The sequence below is a fragment of the Lissotriton helveticus genome, chromosome 11 (assembly GCF_964261635.1).
Source record: "Lissotriton helveticus chromosome 11, aLisHel1.1, whole genome shotgun sequence".
NCBI lineage: Eukaryota > Metazoa > Chordata > Amphibia > Caudata > Salamandridae > Lissotriton > Lissotriton helveticus.
Genome location: NC_136072.1, coordinates 1,103,676,173 through 1,103,697,441, shown reverse-complemented (window position 1 = coordinate 1,103,697,441; position 21,269 = coordinate 1,103,676,173). Strand labels below are relative to the sequence as shown.

The 21,269-nt window shown below is 44.9% G+C and overlaps 1 protein-coding gene across 1 annotated transcript in view; it reads right to left on the bottom strand.

The window, feature by feature from the left end:
- CRKL (CRK like proto-oncogene, adaptor protein) overlaps nt 1-18,371 on the bottom strand; it is a 56,816-nt gene extending 38,445 nt beyond the window's left edge. The window contains exons 1-2 of the mRNA XM_078667786.1: nt 17,443-18,371; nt 11,610-12,066 (exon numbers count right to left, since the gene is read on the bottom strand). Coding sequence (XP_078523912.1) covers nt 11,610-12,066; nt 17,443-17,756 — 771 coding nt within the window. The 5' untranslated portion in view covers nt 17,757-18,371. The remainder of the gene's footprint in view (nt 1-11,609; nt 12,067-17,442) is intronic.
- Between the last annotated feature and the right edge of the window lie 2,898 nt (nt 18,372-21,269).

Below are 21,269 nucleotides of genomic sequence, written 5' to 3'. Positions count from 1 at the left end.
ATTATCAGGTGATAGCCATATGTATGCATCTGAGGGCATGCACATATCTATATGCATGCAAGAAAGACAACAGCATTACCCTGGACTATCACTGGCATTAACACAGGACCACAACCTCATTTGTGAACACCTGCATGACTGACCGATTACTACAAACTATACAGACTTCCATCTGCTGGTTAACTACAAAGCACAAAAAAATGTCGCTAGCCCAAAAGAGTTTTTGCTTTGATAAATATGACCACTGGTCAATAGGAAATGCTCCCAGACGATTAATTAAATCTTAAGGGGACCATTCTACCTGGCACAAACAAGTACCTGCCAACTATACAAACAAGCATTGGAAATGCAATAGGTCTCGCATTTGTTTGAGTTAGAGCTATTGGCATTGTAAATGGCAATGTGTTTTACCTATGTGTTATGGAGTGCCTGTATGTGGTCTAAAGTGGAAATATGTGGGTTGGATTGGAATTTTTTGTTGTGTAATTGTGTGGCATGGAATTGTGGAGTGGAATTACGTGGCATAGTGTGCAGTGGAATTACATGGATAGTAATTATGTTGTATTGAGTGTACTGGAATTATGTGGCATGGGGTGTAATTATGTGGAATGGTATTTTGTGTTGTGGAGTATGATGGGATATTCATTTTTTTAATGCCCTTCCCTGGGTGATAAGCGCGCTATACAAATGCTGATTGATTTTAATGTTTTTCCCGAACTCAAATCCACTGATGAACCAGAAAATCTGGACCTCGACAGAAAATCTGTTTTCAGTGGTATTAAACATGGTGCGCTAGTGTAAAAAACGTGATAGGTAGCAAGTCTCAGGCCGACTAGAAATGCACTGTTTAATCCCTTATTCAAGATCAGTGTTTACGGCTGTATGGAAAACAATCAAAACAAGGTATTGCAGTAGTTAACAATAAAGCCTTCAGACTAGCTCCTGCTCTGCACTCGTCAATAAAAGTCACTCTTAACCAAAGTCTTAACCAATGTGTTGGCGGATTAAAGTTAATCAATAACCATTGAATAGCAACATACATTTCAGACACATGATAATGTTCCCCATCATGGATTATGCATGGCAGGAAAATAAACAAAATTAGTCAACTTGTCAGCTTCTAACTTGCATGTCTCCAGGTATCGGAAACAAACTAAAAGATAGATTAAAAAATATATTTCTTTAATGCTGGTTGCGTGTTTCCAGCTTTTGCCGAGATTCCAGAGCTGAGAAATTCTCTAGCAGTCGCTAGGCACGGGGAGGCAGGGGCGGGTGCAGGCGCCATAGGCTAAAAGGGTAGGGCGGTTGGATATTAAGCGCCAAATGGGAGAGAATGAAGAAGAAAGAGAAAAACAAGCATTTACAATGCCTTTCGAAAAGTTAGAGCTATTGGCATAGTAAATGACAAAATTTGTATTTATGTGTTGGTTTTGAAAACAGATAAATAAATGGCAGTGTCATTTACATTGCCATTAGCTTAATCTCTCGCAAATGTCCTCGGCTCTGGCAGGGCAGGGAGAGGCTGCAGGAGGTTCCTGACGAGAAAGGAGCATTACGTGAACCCACCCACTCGCCCTAGCTCCTAGAAAGAAAAAAAACAAGAGATTTGCATAGATCTAACAGCTAAAAAAAAAATTCAATAATTATGAACAAATATGGAGGAGAAAAACCTTGAAGTTTCTGGCTTTAAAGAGAACGTTTCCCCAGGACCACAAATACACCGCACACCCCCTTCCCTACTTGTAGAGCGCACTTCTAACAGGAGCATTCACCCCAGAATCAAAGCACTGGCAGGGACCCACTGCAGCTGCCAAGCAGCATTTACAAGATCATCAGAGGTGTCTGCCGAGCTGCCAATCACATACATCCGATAGTGCAGCCCTCAATCACACTGCGATACAAAAGGGGATGATGGACGGAGCGTTTGAACAAATCAAACACTCACCCCCAGTCAACTGATCTGGGTTTAATCCATCACCATTCTTTAGTTCACTCAGCCACCCCAGTTCAGACATGGCTATATGCAAATCAGTCACAGGGTCAGACTGATTGCATGTAGCCATGTCTGAACTGGGGTGGCTGAGTCTGGCTGATGAGGATTATGAATCCGAAACCGGTCCCAGGATGCTTGTTTCCGGTCTAGGGAAGACATGGCTTGGCAGTTCGGGCTGGACTGTTCCAACAAGGCACAGGGTCAGACTGATTTGCATGTAGCCATGTCTGAACTGGGGTGGCTGAGTGAACTAAAGAATGGTGATGGATTAAACCCAGATCAGTTGACTGGGGGTGAGTGTTTGTATTGTCAACGCTCCGTCCATCATCCCCTTTGGTTTTTCTTTGTTCGCCCTAAGTGTGGCAGGGTATGCTCAGACGTGAGTCCCTTTTTCACTTGGCCACTGGATTCAAGATAGCCTGGCTGATGAGGATTATGAATCCGAAACCGGTCCCAGGATGCTTGTTTCCGGTCTAGGGAAGACATGGCTTGGCAGTTCGGGCTGGACTGTTCCAACAAGGCACAGGGTCAGACTGATTTGCATGTAGCCATGTCTGAACTGGGGTGGCCGAGTGAACTAAAGACACCCAGCTGATCCTTTCACTGACCAACGACCCCGCCGCCGCCAGAGCCAACCTACACGAAGGGATGAAAGACGTGGCCGAGTGGATGACGACCAGCCGCCTGAAACTGAACACAGACAAGACGGAAGTCCTCATCCTGGGCTCCTCACCCTCCACCTGGGACGACTCCTGGTGGCCCCCCGCCCTGGGCAACGCACCCAAACCGACAGACCACGCACGCAACCTGGGCTTCATCCTGGACTCCTCCCTCTCCATGACCAGACAAGTCAACGCCGTCTCCTCGTCCTGTTTCAACATCCTGCGCATGCTACGTAAGATCTTCCGGTGGATCCCCACCGAGACCAGGAAGACGGTCACCCAGGCCCTCGTCACCAGCCGTCTGGACTACGGCAACGCCCTCTACGCCGGAACCACCGCCAAGCTCCAGAAGAGACTCCAGCGTATCCAGAACGCCTCGGCGAGACTCATCCTCGACGTCCCCAGACGAAGCCACATCTCCAGACACCTGAGAGACCTGCACTGGCTCCCGATCAACAAGAGAATCACCTTCCGGCTCCTCACCCACGCACACAAAGCCCTGCACAACCAAGGCCCGACTTACCTCAACAGCCGCCTCAACTTCTACGCTCCCAAACGCCATCTCCGCTCGACCAGTCACGCCCTCGCCGCCGTCCCCCCGCATCCGAAGAGCGACAACAGGAGGAAGGTCCTTCTCCCACCTGGCCGCCAAGACCTGGAACTCCCTCCCGACCGACCTACGCTTGACCCAAGACCACCTCTCCTTCAGGAAGAAGCTCAAGACCTGGCTGTTCGAGCAGTAGCGGACCCCCCCCACCCCCCAGCGCCTTGAGACCCTCCGGGTGAGTAGTGCGCGGTATAAATGCCTATGATTGATTGATTGATTGAAAGAATGGTGATGGATTAAACCCAGATCAGTTGACTGGGGGTGAGTGTTTGTATTGTCAACGCTCCGTCCATCATCCCCTTTGGTTTTTCTTTGTTCGCCCTAAGTGTGGAAGGGTATGCTCAGACGTGAGTCCCTTGTTCACTTGGCCACTGGATTCAAGATAGCGTGGCTGATGAGGATTATGAATCCAAAACCGGTCCCAGGATGCTTGTTTCCGGTCTAGGGAAGACATGGCTTGGCAGTTCGGGCTGGACTGTTCCAACAAGGCACAGGGTCAGACTGATTTGCATGTAGCCATGTCTGAACTGGGGTGGCTGAGTGAACTAAAGAATGGTGATGGATTAAACCCAGATCAGTTGACTGGGGGTGAGTGTCCGTCCATCATCCCCTTTGGTTTTTCTCAATCACACTGCAGCTCTTCTCCTCACTTGTACCCACTCATGTGTGGAGACAGAAGGGGCCACTAGAGAGTCACTGGGAGACAGACAGCAGAGTACGAAGGCATGGACATGAGGAACACACACTGGGAGACAGGAGGGAGTGACAGATGTAGGGGAAATGGAAACGGAGGAAGAGGCAAACACAGGCAGTTACAGACACTGGGAGACACAGACACTAAGACACAGAGACAGAGGCGGACCACAGAACCTGCTGACACTGGGAGAGAAAGACCATGGGAGATGTGGACACATGGGAGGTAGACACAAGAAATCACACACTGGGAGACACAGACACTAAGAGACACAGAGACAGAGGCGGACCACAGAACCTGCTGACACTGGGAGAGAAAGACCATGGGAGATGTGGACACATGGGAGGTAGACACAAGAACTCACAGACACTGGGAGACGCAGACACTAAGAGACACTGAGACAGATACAGATGTGGACCACAGAGCCTGCAGACTGTGGGAGAGGCAGACCATGGAAGATGCGAACACATGGGAGATGCACATGGAAGAGACAAGCCCATGGGAGAGACAAGCACATGGAGACACAGAGGTGGGCCACAGAACCCGTAGACACTGGGAGAGACAGACTTTGGGTGATGCAGGCACATAGGAGATGTACACTGGAGACCAGACACATGGGAATCATAACGCAGAGACACAGAATATGGGAGACACATACACTAAGAGCGAGACAGAGATGGACCACAGAACCTGCAAACACTGGGAGAGACAATCCGTGGGAGATGCATATGGGATATGACGGCACGTGGGAGAGAAAGACATATGGGTATCACAGACACTGGGAGACACAGACACTAAGACACAGTGATGGACCACAGAACCCGCAGATACTGGGAGAGAGAGTCACATGGGAGAGGCAGATACATGGGTATCACAGACACCGGGAGACACAGAGACTAAGACAGAGAGACACATTGATGGACCACAGATCGCGCAGACACTGGAAGAGCCAGACCTTGGGAGATACAAATGGTAGATACCAGGACATGGTAGAGAGAGATACATGGAAGAGAGAGACACATGGGCGAGGCAGATACATGGGAATCACAGACACTGTGTCACAGAGACAAGCAATACAGGGAGACTCACACATATGGAAGAGGCAAACAGAGTGACTCAGACACCGAGAGAAAGAGACACTAAGAAACAGAGAAAAAGAGATGGGCCACAGACACTGGGTGATACACACAGACACTTGGTGATACAGACTTTGAGATGCAACAAAGGGAGAATCAAACAAATGGGAGACGCAGACGACTCAGACACTGAAAGGCACAGACACTAAGAGACAGACAGACAACAGAACCTGCGGACACTAGAAGAGACCTTGACCTTGGGAGATGGCAACACAGGTAGAAACAGACAGAGGACACAGTCACACAGACAAGAGCTACACACACAGAGAGACTAAGACACAGACAGCAGACAAAGATATGGACCACAGAAGCCACAGACACTGGGAGAGAGAGACAGAGAAACCCCAGCAGTCGTGAACACCGGGACACACGCTGCTGCACACTTTTTTTTTTTTTTTTAACAGAGTCTTATATAGCACAAACTGGACCCGCATCGGGTATTAGAGTGCTTTACATAGCACCAGTTCAATTACTTGAGGACACATTCATTTTTGATAGGCAAGGGATATTAAGTGATTTGCCCAGAATCAGAGGATGTTCAGCGTCATTGCCGAGACTCGAACCCAGTTCCCCAGATTCAAGGTCGACTACCCTAGCTGTTAGGCCAACTCCTCTCTCCCCTAACACCTTGAGCGACGGACGCTGAGAGACTGAACCATGGACACTAAGACAATGGGGTTCAGAGACATTTGGGCGACGCGAACAATGGAAGACACAGGGAGAGCAATGGACCCTGCGAGATGCAGATAGGATGACAATAGATCGTTACGGACATCGGGGAGATGTGCACACTGAGGGAGGGGGGTAGGGCGAGCTTAATGGAGGAGCAAACATATGGGGTGACACCGAAAGATAATGGGGTGTCTGGGACACTGGGAGACAGAACCGGACACAAGGGAGTCTGTGACACCGAGACAGAGCCGGACACAAGGGAGTCTCAGACACTGGGAGACAGAGGCAGGCACTGGGGAGTCTGGGACACTGGGAAAGGATGAGTCGTCACAGAAACTGACACCCTGGAGTCCTGGTCTCTGGGTGACTCTGGGAAGACACTGACATGAACCCAGAGTCGCAGTACCATAAGAAGACGCGCGAAGCCGAGGGCACAGTGTCTAAGCTGAGCGCACACTGCTAACAAACAAACCCCTCACGTAGCAGGTTCCGTTTGCACACATATAAACGCAGACACAAATGAATGGCAAAAACGGTTGCTGACCTATCTATCGACAGGTCCTGGCCTATCTATCACCAGTTCCTGACCTGTGACCAAGGTTGTGACAGTGAACGAATGAACGGGCACAGCTGCTAACTCCACCTGCTTCTAACAGCTGTACTTGGGTCCGTGAGCGAGAGGGCCAGAACAAAGCCCAAAGTCACAGTGTGTCAGTGATGAAGCTGCTAACAACTGAAATGCAGGGAGAAGTGAGAGAAACCTAGAGGCAATTTGATTTTGAGCTCCCGCAACGTTAAAATCAAAACTACAAATCCCATAATGCATGTTGTTGGCCGAAAAGCCCGACATGGAACCTCACGTGCATTGAAGTGAGACACATCCACACACCGACACTCAAGGGGGTGAAGACTGTAAAGTAAAATATATATTCTGCCTTGACTGTTATGACGCTTTGGGGGCTCAATGTATAGGACATGAAAGATGGATTTGAAAAGCAGCCTTAAATGCGTCCGATATCCCATTCCCCGTGGGAAATGCTGATCACTCTTTCACACATAACATAACATAACACCTTGTCTTTGTCGAAGGAGCCTGCGAATGCACGAGCCTCGCGCACGTTCGGCTCGCAAACAACGTGACAGGTAGTGCCAAACGGTACCTTGATAACAATTTGCACAAGTGTCCCTATAGGAAATTATTTACACAAAATTCAATTCGTTTCCAATTTGCCACCATAGTGGTCAGTAATTAACCTAAAGCAAGGAGGACAGATTTAAACTGTTCTTTATTCCAAGTATTCTAAGTTTTTACCTTTTAAACGTTTTTCTTTTATCATATACAAGACTAAAAATATGGCAACAAAAATACTACAATATTAGGCGAAGTTCTTAGTAGTATACGGCAACTTTTGTTAAACACATGGAAAAAATAAATATCATGTGAACAATGGTATTTATCACAGTACAGTCATTTAGTGATCAAATGATGATATAGATAATAAACAAAACGATGCCAAGCGTCGACGTTTCGGTCCTTCGTTGGTTAAACAATCCATAGGACCATCTTCAGGACCATACGCTGCACATATAAATCCAGGACCTCCAGCCGGAAGTCAAAAGGTCAAGCGCTGTATTAACCTAACGTCTACAGAAGCCGTAATTAACTCCAGTAGTCTCGTCTCATTACAAGAGGCACTCGGGCGTTAATCTAGAGAAGCACACGTCACTTAATAACGTAAAGCAAGCACCACTGTTGCCAGTCGATTCGTATCCGCGTTACCTTGGGCATACCTTATTAGTGGGAACCCAAGTCCCATCAGCAGATTCAGCACTTAGAACCTGAGCAGCTACTACTGAGGGTATGCCCAGTTTGGAATATCAGGCCACCCTCGTATACACAATTTCAAAGTGCTGATGTTATTGCCCAAGTTGCGACACTGTGAACTATGCAAAATTACATTTATAAACCAACAAGAAATGTTTAAAAAACCAAAGTTCCTATAGGAAAAAGTAGAGGCCCGCAGAACAAATGTGAGGGACGCCTTACCAATTTATTGAGAGAAGGTGAACTTGAACCTGCCCAGGGACAGGCAGCGCGCGGCGCTGGCCGACAGCTAGAGCACTCGGTAATATACAGCACCAGCAAGCAAATCCTGCGGCGATTCCGGTCCGTCGTCAGTGTTACTGGCAGAAGCGGAAGTGGTACATTCTGAATTCATCTTTTGAAGCGAGAGTGAAAGGAGCTTTAGAGGGCGCAGATAAGTATTTAAAAGAAAGAGCCCGGCGGTAAACTGTACACAAACTTTATTTTATTGTATTTTATAAATATAACGGTTGTTTTGTTAACATTTGCCAGAATGTACTGCTGGTGGTGAGAAACTATTATAGTGCAGGAGCTTTTGGGGCACCATAATCTTCATGGAGGGTTGATTGAGAAAACCTTCAATGAAAGCCGCCCAACTGAAGGATCCCAGGCTGAGTCTATGTTACATTTCTAACATGTTGACTGTAAGTGTTTTCATTTAGTTTTGCATCGGAGATTTAAGGTAAAGGCAGGGATTTGGCCTATTCTGGAAGAAGTACAAATTAAGGAAATTTATGGCTACAAAGAACAAACAAGTCAGGTCCCGGGCTGGCCAGCCAATCACAGCGCGGCCCGGGGAATGACGTCACGGGGGTGTCCCGGGCCGGCAGCCAATCACAGCGCGGCCCAGGTCAAAGGGGCGGGACTTAAAAAAAGACCGAGAAACGCCCCCGAATCGCGTTTTCACGGGGAAAGCGTGATTGACAGCCTCTGTCTCCCAATGGCTAGCCTCCATTTATGGAGCTAGTCAATGGGAGACAGAGGCGGGACCAAAGCCCCATATCTAGGACATAATATTTCGCCCTGGGCGGAGCAACTGCTACACAGTTGCAACGGCCAGGGCGAAACTTAACAAGCAAGTCTCCATTTTCAACCGCACTGCGATAATATGAGTAACTCTATTGGTCAACCCGTTTTTTTAATGCATTTTGCGGCACTGCGACTGTTGCAACACTGAATTGATAGTACACGAGTGCAGCCTGAATACAAGAAATGTATCTGCAAATACCCACCCTGCTTAAGAATTGTTATCGTTTTAGAGGACAGTTTGCACAATTCTGCGTGGCTTTCAATGGGATGTTTAAGTTGAGATGCAATATCGAGCAATGGCTCTTTAACACTGCTCATTTACAAGCATCGGCAATTCAAGAATAGGTTGGCAATACACACGTGTCTCTGCCGGGCTACTGTAGTCATGACATACGGACAGCAGCATTTCTCAGCTGTTTAACAATACTGATCCTATGTGAGAGTAGGCATGTCTCGCCCGAGTTGTAATACTGATTAACGATTCACCATGTTGCCAGAAATAAAAGAGAAAAGTCACAAGCAGAGAGAGAGAGATTACTCCGTAGATGAGCAGCCTCGTTTCTGGGCTGCCCTCCTGCAGGGAAGAGTTATAGAGGCAGGAAGGCACAATTAACAGAGGATAGGAAGGAATTTGAAAAGATAGAAAAAAGACGGATGTACGTTGTTACAACGCATGCTTTCACCATGCATGCAGTAACAACGCAAGTTTTAAAACGCATTCCATTACAACGCATTATACTGGGGGGTGCTGGATAGTGAATAGTTTAATTTACTATTCTAACACCAGTCCCCGTGGACACTAGGGAAGGTGTTGGATAGTAAATTAAAACTATTCCCCATCTTAGAGCGCCCCCCAGTGTAATGCGTTGTAATGGTTTTCGTTTTAAAGTCTGCGTTGTAATAGCACTGCGTGCTAAAAGTTGCGTTATAAAGGTTGTTCCCCAAAAAAGACTAATGTCAGTATTTGGCCAACAGTGCGCTGGGCTCACACTTACCAGGCCACGTTTTATATGCTTTAATGGACAGTGCTGTTATAGAACATGTTTGTGCATGGGTGGGAGTGGGACCCAAAAAGAGGCAGCAAAACCACAGAGGAGAGCAGGAAGACTGACTACAAAGCACCGGTAGGAGATAAGTAAGTGAACTCGAAAAGTGGTTTGGTATAGAAACACATTTATCCCTTAAAAGGGCTCTTACAAATGTAAATAGTCTATTAAAAACGAAAGACTCAGCAGCAGAGAGCACCCTGTTCGCACCAGCTCCGATCGGACCACAGCTGCTGGTCTTTTCCAGCTACGGCTGATGAAGAAAATGTATTGGGGCAGAGTGAAAGCCACAGCAATTAATATAAATTGCTCTCCATTCCAAATAAAGCCTGGGAGCTGCCTTAAAGTTGTTGCTTTTCTGCTTAGATTAACTTCATCAACACTAAACATTTCTGAGCACTATGCAACATTAAGATTTCAAAGTGAATGTCATCTCTGGTCACATTGGTGAACAGCAGTACACGCAAACCGCTCTTCAGGTCGTGAACAGTAGCAAACCTTTAACCGCAGCGGACATTCCACTGGGATGCTGCTGAATCTGAGGTGTGCGCAGATCGGACTGCCCCCGGCCGTCCTTCGCACATGCCCACCATGACGTCGCTTGGAAAAGGTTAAAAGAAACAAAGTGTCCGTACTGGATAACAAGCAGAGTGTGAAGAAAACCAGCAGCGAAAGACACTGTTTACCACAAAATAAAAAGCTCACGACTGAAGTGGCACCATGCAGCAACAACAGGGGAAGGAAGGAAGGAGCGAGAGGGAAGATGCAATAATAAAACGGCACTGCAGCAGAGCATGCACACACAATGTAACACGAGCAGGAAAGAAATAACATATTAAAAATAAAAAGTCCCCGAAGAACAAATAAACAAGCAAGGTGTAAAAAATGCAGTAATTAGTCCCTGCTCTGTGGGAGGAAACCAACCACCAAAAGGGACAAAGGAATGATTGACCACTAGGAAGCAAGGATTTTTAAAGTACACTGAAAAACAAATGAAAAGCCGAGGTGGTACAACTTACCCAACAAGAGACCCCAAGGGTGGGAAGGTAGGGAACACAATTTATTTCAGTTATCCGTCTCTTGTATCCTAACATGTATATAGGACTTTCTACTCCTACGTAGAGTTTTAAAGCACTTGCCTACAAGGGCAGAGTGCAAAAGGGTGTAAGGATGAAGTTGCAAAGTGTTGTATTAGTTTTGATAACGTGTACAACTCTACACTACTGATCCTTGACATCCCCCGCCGCAGCCACATCACACCCCACCTCAGAGACCTACACTGACTCGTCGTCAACAAGAGGATAACCTTCAAACTCCTCATCCACGCACACAAGGCCATCTAAAAGGCTGGCCCAGCGTACCTCAATAAACGACTCACCTTCTACGCCCCTACCCGCAAGCTCCATTCCGCCGACCTCGCCAGAGTGCCGCGCATCCGAAGAACAACCGCCGGCGGCAGATCCTTCCCCCACCTCGCCGCGAAGACCTGGAACACCCTCCCCACCAACCTACGGCAGACACAAGATCTCCTGGCCTTCAGACATCTTCTCAAAACTTGGCTCTTTGATCAGTAGCACCACCTCCCCCAACCCCCCAGCACCTTGAGACCCTCACGGGTATGTAGCGCGCTTAACAAATGTCCTGATTGATTAAAGTGTTTCAAGTTTGAGCATGGTGACCATTAAGGTGTGGTATATTTAGTTTTTGTTTACTCAAAAAAAAACGGAAAAAAAGATAGCTCATGTTGCATTACATATTCAAGGCATCCTCACACATGGCTGTGTTTGAATGATGTCTGCAGGTATCTTAATGAGTTTACGGTAGATATCCCATCATGGTCAGCATCATTTTACCAGGCTCACAAAATCTTGCTACATGGAAAACTCATGATAGGAGAGATTCTTACCTCCAACGCTAAAGCAGTCTTGTCATAGGCACACGGTACTCGTTTCTGAACTGCTATGGCATAAACAGGTCCATTCAGCATGGATGGCAATGGGTTGGTAACAGCGCCAGGGGTACCCGGTAACGATGGTAAAGGACTGGTGGTTTGGGGCTGAGCATAAGCATGGGCAGGCTCGGGAATGCCATAGCTGTTTGAATTCCTGTGTCCAGTTCTGGACGATTTGGGGAGCTTCTCTACGTACGGAACAGGAATCATGCCAACACGGCCATCCTTATTTCGTGCACGCCACCACTGGTCTTCAGGTCTTTCTAATATCACCAACACTTCGCCCTTTTTGAAAGGTAGGTCCTCATCGTCATTCCCAAGGAAATCATACAGTGTCCGCACATACTCTACATTTTCTTCAGAGGCTGGCAAGCTCGAGCCCGATCCAATTCCCACCGTTGGGTTTGGAAACCTAAAAAAGAGAAAAGCATTTATTTTTAAGAAAACAATAAAATGGCATTGTTTGACGCTTCAAAATTAAACAGAGGACGTTAAATGAGTTACTCTGGAATTTCTTTAATTGGAAAAACTGAACCATGTGGTAGCACCATTTTCAATGAAGAGGGAACGTATGCATTTCACGACATGTTTGGTGGTCCTATGGGTGGTGAGAGGGGTATGGGCATGCCTATGAACACATACCTATGTGAACAAAATGCCTCAAATAAGCACGGTTTAAGGTTTCGCTTGACCCTTCAGTACAGCTTATACTGCACTTTAATTAATATTGAGCATGGGGATGGCGCAGACAAGAAGCAGCAGACGTAGAGCCATGCATGGGCCGATAGTCGAGTAAACTTCCAGTAGCAGAAGAAAATTTGCATTTAAAAAAATATATAAGAAGGTGGCGAAAAAACTACTCCCAAAACAAATCAATGCCTGGAACCGGGTTTGCAAATAATGCCAATAAGTCGGCATCAATGGTGCTGGGCCAGCATTTTTCAGTAGGCATGGCGTCAGTCAGTACCCACTGCACAATCAATATTTCAAAACACAAGCGCAACCCATATGTCCCTGTGAACTGGGTATTTGCTATATAGCTTTTAACTACTGCTCACAAGGAACTCATTCTTAAGAAATTTCCCTTGAGCGAGTGTATGTTCTTGCAAGTAATCAATCCTAAAATGGAGATAAATATAGGATAACAAAATCTATTCTGAACATGTAGTTTCATTCAATATTCACAAAATCAGAACAGTAGTAGCCCACAAGGTTTAACTGGTTTCACTCACTTCAGCCGAAGTGAGTTACATTTATTCATTTATAAACAGTATTTTTTGCTAAAGTAATTTTTTTATAAAAAAAGAAAAGTACGCACACCATGTGTGTGTGTGTATATATATATATATATATATATATAGAGTACAGAACATTTTTCATATATTTGTGACAGATGTCACCCCAGTGAAGTGACCATAACCAACGTGTTATTTAAAAAAATGTGACTTAAGGCCAATAATGTCTGGATGTGGATCGGTTTTAGAACCAGTAGGTGAATACATAAATGCCTTTAAGGATTTTGTTCCTATCCTCAACACGTATGTTAGGGACAGCACATACATGATCAACCTCATTGAAGGAGCAGAATACAATCCTGTTAAAGATATTCTAGTCACCATAGAAATAGAATCACTGTAAACAAACATTCCAAAAAATGACAGCATTGAAAAAATGAAAAAAGAAAAAAAAAAAAAAAAAAAAGAGTGCTTGACTCACACCCTGCTCCTTGCCATGTACCCACGGCAAGTATTACTGATCTTCTCAAAATTGCATTAACTGCTATTTTTCTTTCAACACTACAATGTTCAGGCATGTCCATGGGAGCAATTTTTGCGCCAAATCTAGCTAATCTGTATGTTGGAGATCATCTAGAACGTACCTATATAAATACAAAAGATAACCCATTCCATGGGAACATCAAATGTTGGAAGCGTTATATTGACAATATCTTCCTGATCTGGAAAGGAACTGAAGACAGACTGAAGCGTTTTATCACATATCTACACAGCTGTCAATCGGCTTCAACTTTTACCAACAACATTGATAAACCAAACACTGCCTTTTTTTGATCTGGAGGTCAAGCATAAAGAAAATTCACTGATTGTGGGTCTATACACGAAACCCACAGAAAAAAACACACTGCTTCAATACAAAAGTTTCCACCCTCGAGCACTAAAGGATGGACTGCCATATGGCCAATTTTTGAGATTACGTTGAAGTTGTAGTGAAAAGGAAGATTTCTTCCGTGAAGGGAATATACTGAGTTTCAAAATAAGAGAAATGTTATCCCAAAAGATTGGTCAAAACATCTATGAAGAAGGTGTGGTACAGGCCAAGAGAAAATATTAAAACCCAAACAGAAGACACCTGTAACAAAAACATCTGTTACTATCTTTTGCCCACACAGTACACATATTGTCCAAACTATCAAGCGGCATTGGCCCATATTAAAAAGCCATTCAGATTTTCAAAGAGCAACCCATGTTCTCTTACAGAAAAGCTAGAAATATTAGAGACCATCTAGTACATTCGAACACTAGCATATGCGCACAAAGCAGCACTATTACAAACCTATGGGGATTACCATCCATGACAGGTCACTACAAATGTGGTGGTTGTACAGCTTGCCAAGTCACCACTAACACCAAAGATTTTGTACAGGGAGACATTAAGATGAGACTGTCTCGTTCAGAGCAGATATAGATCCCAGCTAGCACTGAATTGCAACACTGAGGCTTGCTGAACTGGTGAGTGTACTAACACCCTCAAGTATCCATATACTCCTTGAGTAGTAGTTGGGTTATTGAAAGAATTTTCCTTAAACTTTTAGGTATCAATCTAAGGATCTAAATAATTCAACTCTGACTCGCTCATCCCCCGACACCACTGCAAATTGATTTACTATTGTAGTCAGCTGATTAGGTGAGTGGACTACACATTCATTACCTTTATACTCCATGAGTAGGATTACTGAAAGCAATTTCTTAAATTCGTAGGTATCACTTCTACCATGGAGATAATAGATTACAGGTTGCCACAAGAATACTGATCACTCTTGGACACACACCTTCATACCAACTGATATTCAGGTCCTTTCTTGCCTATTAGCAAGACGTCAACATTGAGCCTACGCCGGACACATTAAACGTTCGTCTTGAGGTAAAATCTTTAGGCGCAATCAGGTCCTTATAGCCCCCGCACACCACGCAAGTCTCAAAATAATATCCATATCCTGCAAAGTCCCCAGGAAATTTTTGTCCTTTAGAGACCCTATTATACTCAACTGGGTCGAAACATCGTTGACAATAAATAAGGCTCATCTTTAAACACTAGAAAACTAATCTGGAAATTGAACCAGTATCAAAAGGCGTCCTTTCATTCCAATAACCCTTTGTAAATGAAGGCAATTTTAAAAAAAAAACGGTTACGATCACTTCACTGGGGTCACATCTGTCACAAATAAGAAAAATGTTCTGTATATATATATATATATATATATACACACACACATATACATATATATATATATATATATATATATATATACACATATATATATATATATACACACACACACACACGGTGTGCGTACTTTTCTTATTTTTATAAAAATTGACTAAAACTTCCTTTGCAAAAAATCCTGTTTATAAATGTTTATAAATGAATAAATATGTTACTCGGTTTAACTGGCTTCACCCACTTCAGCTGAAACGTGTGGGCTACTACTGTTCTGATTTTGTGAATATTAAATCAAACTACATGTTCAGAATAGATTTTGTTTACCTATACTTACTCTTCCTTTTAGGATTGAATCCTTGCGAGAACAAACACTTGAGCAAGTGAAACTTCTTAAGAAGGAGTTCCTTGTGAACAATTGTTGAAAGCTATACAGTCAGTACCCGGGAGGAGAGAACTACAGTACGGTTGGTGAACTCCAGATAGTGTGTGGTTACCTAATGAAAAATCCCTCCAATACGCACCTCTTCCTTTGCTAAGGCCTGTAGCGACATCCATTATGATGACCAGCATCAACAGGTTTCCCCTGAGATGTAACTAGTGGGGGCCGCGCCTTAGTGCTCGAGGGTGTGTAAACACAGGAAACCTGTGCCTGAAAGATTCCATAAAGAGCAGCATCCCTGGGACTGGTCTCCACAGCGTCGCAGTCATATCCCAAAGCATCCGGCTGTACCCAGACTGCATTGCCGCTTCCTAGTTTGTGTCCCCGGTGCACTGCGGGCTTGGCACTCAACGCTTTCTACTCCTATCCATTGACCTCTTTGTGTCCAAGACTATTTTTCATCGCATTTACTCGCTTGAAAAATGTAATTTATAATAACAAATGCGGTTCCTATTCTCTCTTTTTAGAACTCTCGCTCGATTGTGCGCCATGAACACGGAGAGGAAGACATTTAGTTTCTCAAGCAAGTTATTACGATGATTATTTTTTAAAAATGGGAAGAAACCATTAAATAGATATTGACGGGTAGCGTATAGTAAATCGGGTAATGTATTGCAATTGCTCTTGGACCAGTGAAGCCCACACGAAGCGATATCAACAAGGTGAAAGCAAGGTTAAAATAACAGTTAAAAAAGGTTTCATCTTAAAGTCTGCATCATGGTTCGAAAGGAATGCCAGCTAGTAGACACCGTCCATTTTAGATGTGTTAGAACCTAAAGCACCTTGAAACCTAGAACCGTCTATGTGGAGCTATCCCCCAGGTTAGATAGACGCCCACTGCACTGGTGTCTAGCATTCATGCATCTCTTCCAGTGACAAGTTTATGTAAGAACAGCTCTGTAGGGTTAGCTTGTTCCTTTGAGTGCAGTTTAAATTGTAAAAAAAAAAAAAAAAACTCTGGCTGGCTCTGAGCTCTTGACATAAAGACATCGGCCGTGGCCTGACGAATCGTCGAAGGACACGTCCCTGCGTTCGGGAGACTACCTACACACCCTTCGGGTCTACTACGGATCAGTAAAACATGGCTTATCACCTGACTCGAAGTAACTACGTATGGGATAGTGCTGTTTGCCTTCTGAGACTGCTGCAATGGTTCAGTCTATGGCAATATCTTCCAAGCGCTGCGTATACAGCAAATTAGGAACAAATGCTCACCTCTTGAAAAGTGATAGATTCCCAAGGCTGCACCGAACTTGTAAATCCAAGTTCTTTTGCGAATCCTCTAACCTAAGCAATGGAGGGCGTGAGATCCTCCTTGCGATGGCCAGGCTATCTAATGGGGCCATGGTAACAGGCTCACTCTCCTAGGACACACCAGCCTGGATGTTCTGTTTTTACCAAACAGCGTTACCCTTACCATTTCCCTGTTGTCATCTGGCTGAATCTTTACAGACTCAAAAGGCTAAGAGAAAAGTCGCTTCCAACTATTAGTGTCATGCTCCATCTCGTTCTGTACTCGAGACCTCTCCCTTACCTAAAAGCTTACTGAATTGAATGGACACCCCCACAGACCACGTAAACCTACCTTTTATCTAAGGCTACAAGATGACAGCCACCGAGAACACAGCTCCTGCCCTGGACTGTCTTACACAATGCATTCTGGGAGCAGTAGTCCTGGGCCCGTTCTCCTGACCCAAACGCTCAGTGGTTGAACACTGTGTCGTTGGTGACAAGGGGTCATCTGATAACGCCTCGCCAGGGGGTAGTACGTGCTATTTAAATACCATTACGATCAAGACTGGCTGCCCTGATGCGGACCCCGCCAACATGTCAGCCCTTTCCAGCACCCAAACGCTGCCTGCCCACACCCCCTCCCAGCCCGGGTGTTACCTGGCGGCCGGCTCGGTCAGCGTGGTGGTGTCCAGGTAGTGGATCTTGTAGAACTCGAGCAGCGCCGGCAGGTTGTCGAACTCCTGGTCGCCGATCTTGAAGCGCCTCGAAGGCAGCAGCGAGTTGATGATGTAGTGGGAGACGCGCGAGTTCTCGGACACGGACAGCACGTAGTCTCCGGGGCACGTGGACGAGTCCCGCACCAGGAAGACGCCGTGCCGCTGCCCCTGCAGCCGCGCCTGCGCCTCGTTGCGGGACACCGGCCCGAAGTACCAGCTCGAGCGGTCCGACGAGTCGAAGCGGGCCGAGGACATGGCTCGGCGGAGGTGGGCCCTGGGGCTGCGAAGGCGGTGTCACCGCGGGCCCGGGACTCGCGCGCGGTCCTCCTGACAGGGAACGCTGAGGCCTCCTCAGCCAAGGCGGGTGCGGCCCCCCATCCTCAGAGTACGGATAAGGGTCCGGAAAGACCGGTGTAGTAGCTGGCTTGCGAGAGCTCCTTAACTGGGAGTCGGCGAGTCTGCTTACCGCACTGACAGAGCAGGTCGTTCGCCTCCAACTACTACTACTACCGTTACCACAGTAAAAAAAAAAAAAAAAAATGGCGGCCGCGCGGTTAAAAAAAAATCTACTCATACACCATTTGGTACATCCGAGGGGCGCGCGCCTCACCACTTCCCTGCCTCCACCCAGGTCTGGCTCACCCAATAGAAAGCGCGCGCTCCCTCGACTTTTACACTTGTGGTCCAGTAAGAAGGGGGGGGGGCGCTGGCGCTCTTCTACGCCTCTTGCTTAGACAGACTCTAGGGCGCGCGTGCTCTCAAAGGAGGTGTGGTTAAAGCAAGGGAAGTGGAGGGGCGTGGTGGGCGCCGACAACGAGCTGTAGCTGCTGAACCAGTCGCGTTGTAACCTGTGAATTTCACCCCCCCCCTATTGGAACATTCTCTGTGAGACTATTCGTCGCCGAAAGGGTGCACCCTTTTCCGCCTATAGGAAGGGCGAGAACTTTTTGATTGGTTGCCTCGGGGTGCACGTTTTATCACGGATACTCCCTGCAGCACTATTGGCTAGATCGTCTGACGCAAATGAACGTCGAGATTGAACCCATTGTAAGCAGTCCCTGTCAGATGAAAAGTTGGTCTTCCTTGCCTGTCAAAGGAACGTGGCATTTAAGGCACAATATTATAGATATTTGACGACTTATTTTTTACCGACTATTTTACATATGTAATACATGTATAAACTATCTTGTGTTTGTTTTGGAAAGTGGTTGAAGATGTGTATATTTTCAAACACACATGGCTCATCTGAATTAGGACAGTGACTCTAATTTGTTTATAGTGTCACAGGTTCCTGCCAAATTGACATCGCCTTGGTACATAGTATGTCGAAGTATGAAATAACACGCCGTTATTGAGATGTCATGTGGCAGTAATATTGGTGACATGGAATTAAGTGGGACAGGTCCCTCCGGGCATCAGACCTGCAGTAATTAAAATTGGCATTAACACAGGTCATTATGGGGCCTTATGTAGATGTCTTAAAACGGGTCCTTAATTTTCCAGGGAAATCACTGACTGATTTCTGAACGATGACTGTAAGCTAATTCATGTCAGTGATACAAGTTCCTGTTTGCATTTCATGTTTTATTTAATCTTGCATTCCCTAACATTGATTACTTCTTCGAGGATGTAAATCTGTAGTGTTTTTAATTACCACTAATATTTTTCTTTAATAGTGCATTGCAGTGAGCTGTTTAACTTCTAGGTGTCTGGATAAATTAGTGTTTTGGCTCAGTGTTCATGACCACGATGGGGGGCGCTGGAGTTGAGGCTGATGGCAGTGCGAGTTTTTCACAGCGACTATCAATGGGTCAAAAAAGTGGTCAGACTAAATGCAAATACAATTCTTGGCCTCTCTGTAGACTGCATATAAATATGTAAGAAGAACAACGGTGTGAGTGCCACATAGGGAGAGGACAGTGGTGTGAAGGTGAAAACGGAAGTGATTGAGACCCTTTCCACATATCTTTATAATGTTCATGGTCTCATATTTTCAGAACTGAAACATTTGACATTCTAATTATTTACAATACAATATTAGTTTTTACTCATTTATCGGATGTTGCTAATAAGCACTGGCGATGCCAATAGGTTTGACTTGTTTTAGGTGCACGCCTGTCACTGCATGACATGCCTGGATACAATAACAGAAATCTCACAGAGAGATGCACCAAAATACTGGTTGGTAGGTACACTATAGGAAGCGGATGATTTTAGTTTGCAAGTTTTAAGACACTCCCTTAATTACATTGGACACAACTCCTAGAAAGGATTCTTAGCTATGCTTTTTATGGTCACAGCCCTTTTAGAGATTCCTCCCCCTGCCCCATGTTTTTCATTTCACTTAAAGCTCTGATTGGGGACCACCATAGATCCAGGGAGCAATAACTTATTTTTTATTTGTAGTGGCCATTCTTCACAGTAGCAATCCCAAAGAAATAGTGCTAAAAAGATGGAAACCCTCACCCACATTATGTAGGATGCTTCATCATCGGGTCCCTCCTGGCTGAAGCCTATTGAGTGTTTAATAGTAAATATACTGAAAGGCAATGGCTTATAATCTATAGTTAAATAACTATAAAGAAAATAATTGTTTTTGGAAAGTTGTCACTGATCTAGACAATGAGGATCAACCATCACAAGAAAACAGAATAACCCTGGACATTTGGGAAAACTACCTTTTGCTACTCTATTATGACAATCTCTTATGGAGATGGAAGTCTTCTCTCAGAGCAAAGAAAATGACTCTAAAGAAGTTTGTGAGAATATTTTAAACCCAAATAGTACTACTATATTTGTAAAAGTTCAAAGATCGAGTGGAGCCCCCAGTGTAAATGGTATACAATCATCTGTGTTTAAATAAGATAAAAACACGCTTTGCTCTTTTGCATGAAAGGAGAGACTCCTTAAAAGAAATATTTCCTTGAAATGGATCAGTTAGTGACAGCAAAGGAACTGATGAATATTATGTAGTCTATCAACTATTTAAACATGACGTCTGCACCATTAGATGTGCCCTGGTTTAATGCTATCACAAATGCACTTTAAGAGACCATACCTGATCATATCAGTCAAAACATGTGAAATAGGTAAGATAATAGGGGCACTGTGTTATTTAATTAATTAATAACTTTTCAGTCTCAAGGTGATTTTGCATGAACATACTTGCACTTTAAAATGGACAAAAGCAGGAAAATTAACAGACTTTATACAAACCAATAAAGCTATTACATTGGAGCTGATTGGTATGAATATTCCAACATGCAAGCATCAGATTTTTATATTTTTATCCATGGTATTTCTAAATGAGAATTGTTCAAAATTATAATTCATGCTAGATAGAAGTTGCTGACGTTTAATGAATTTGTAATTTTTTATTGGTCTAGCTGTATAAAATATCATGGTTTTAATGAACTGAAGTAAAAGACTTTGACTTGTTGTTCAGATAAAGACTTTTGTGAGTCGTGGCAGACCCCCTTGTTCAGGGCCTAGCACAGTCCTTTGTGGACTCTTGGCGGGGGTCAGTCTTACACCCACTTTATAGGAATATGAGCAGTAGATCAAATCCATCCCGTTATCTCCAAATCACATTACTAGATGTCGAAGGGGAAGCCTATGCAAATATTTTATTACAAGAACGCAAGGCTTGGGCATCCAGTAAGATCATCATCCCTTCCTTTCAAACTGGGTTTAGGCAAAAGTGCAGTACTAAAGATAATATTGTATTACTTTCTTATCTACCTCACCAAGCCATTAGTCCCCAATGAC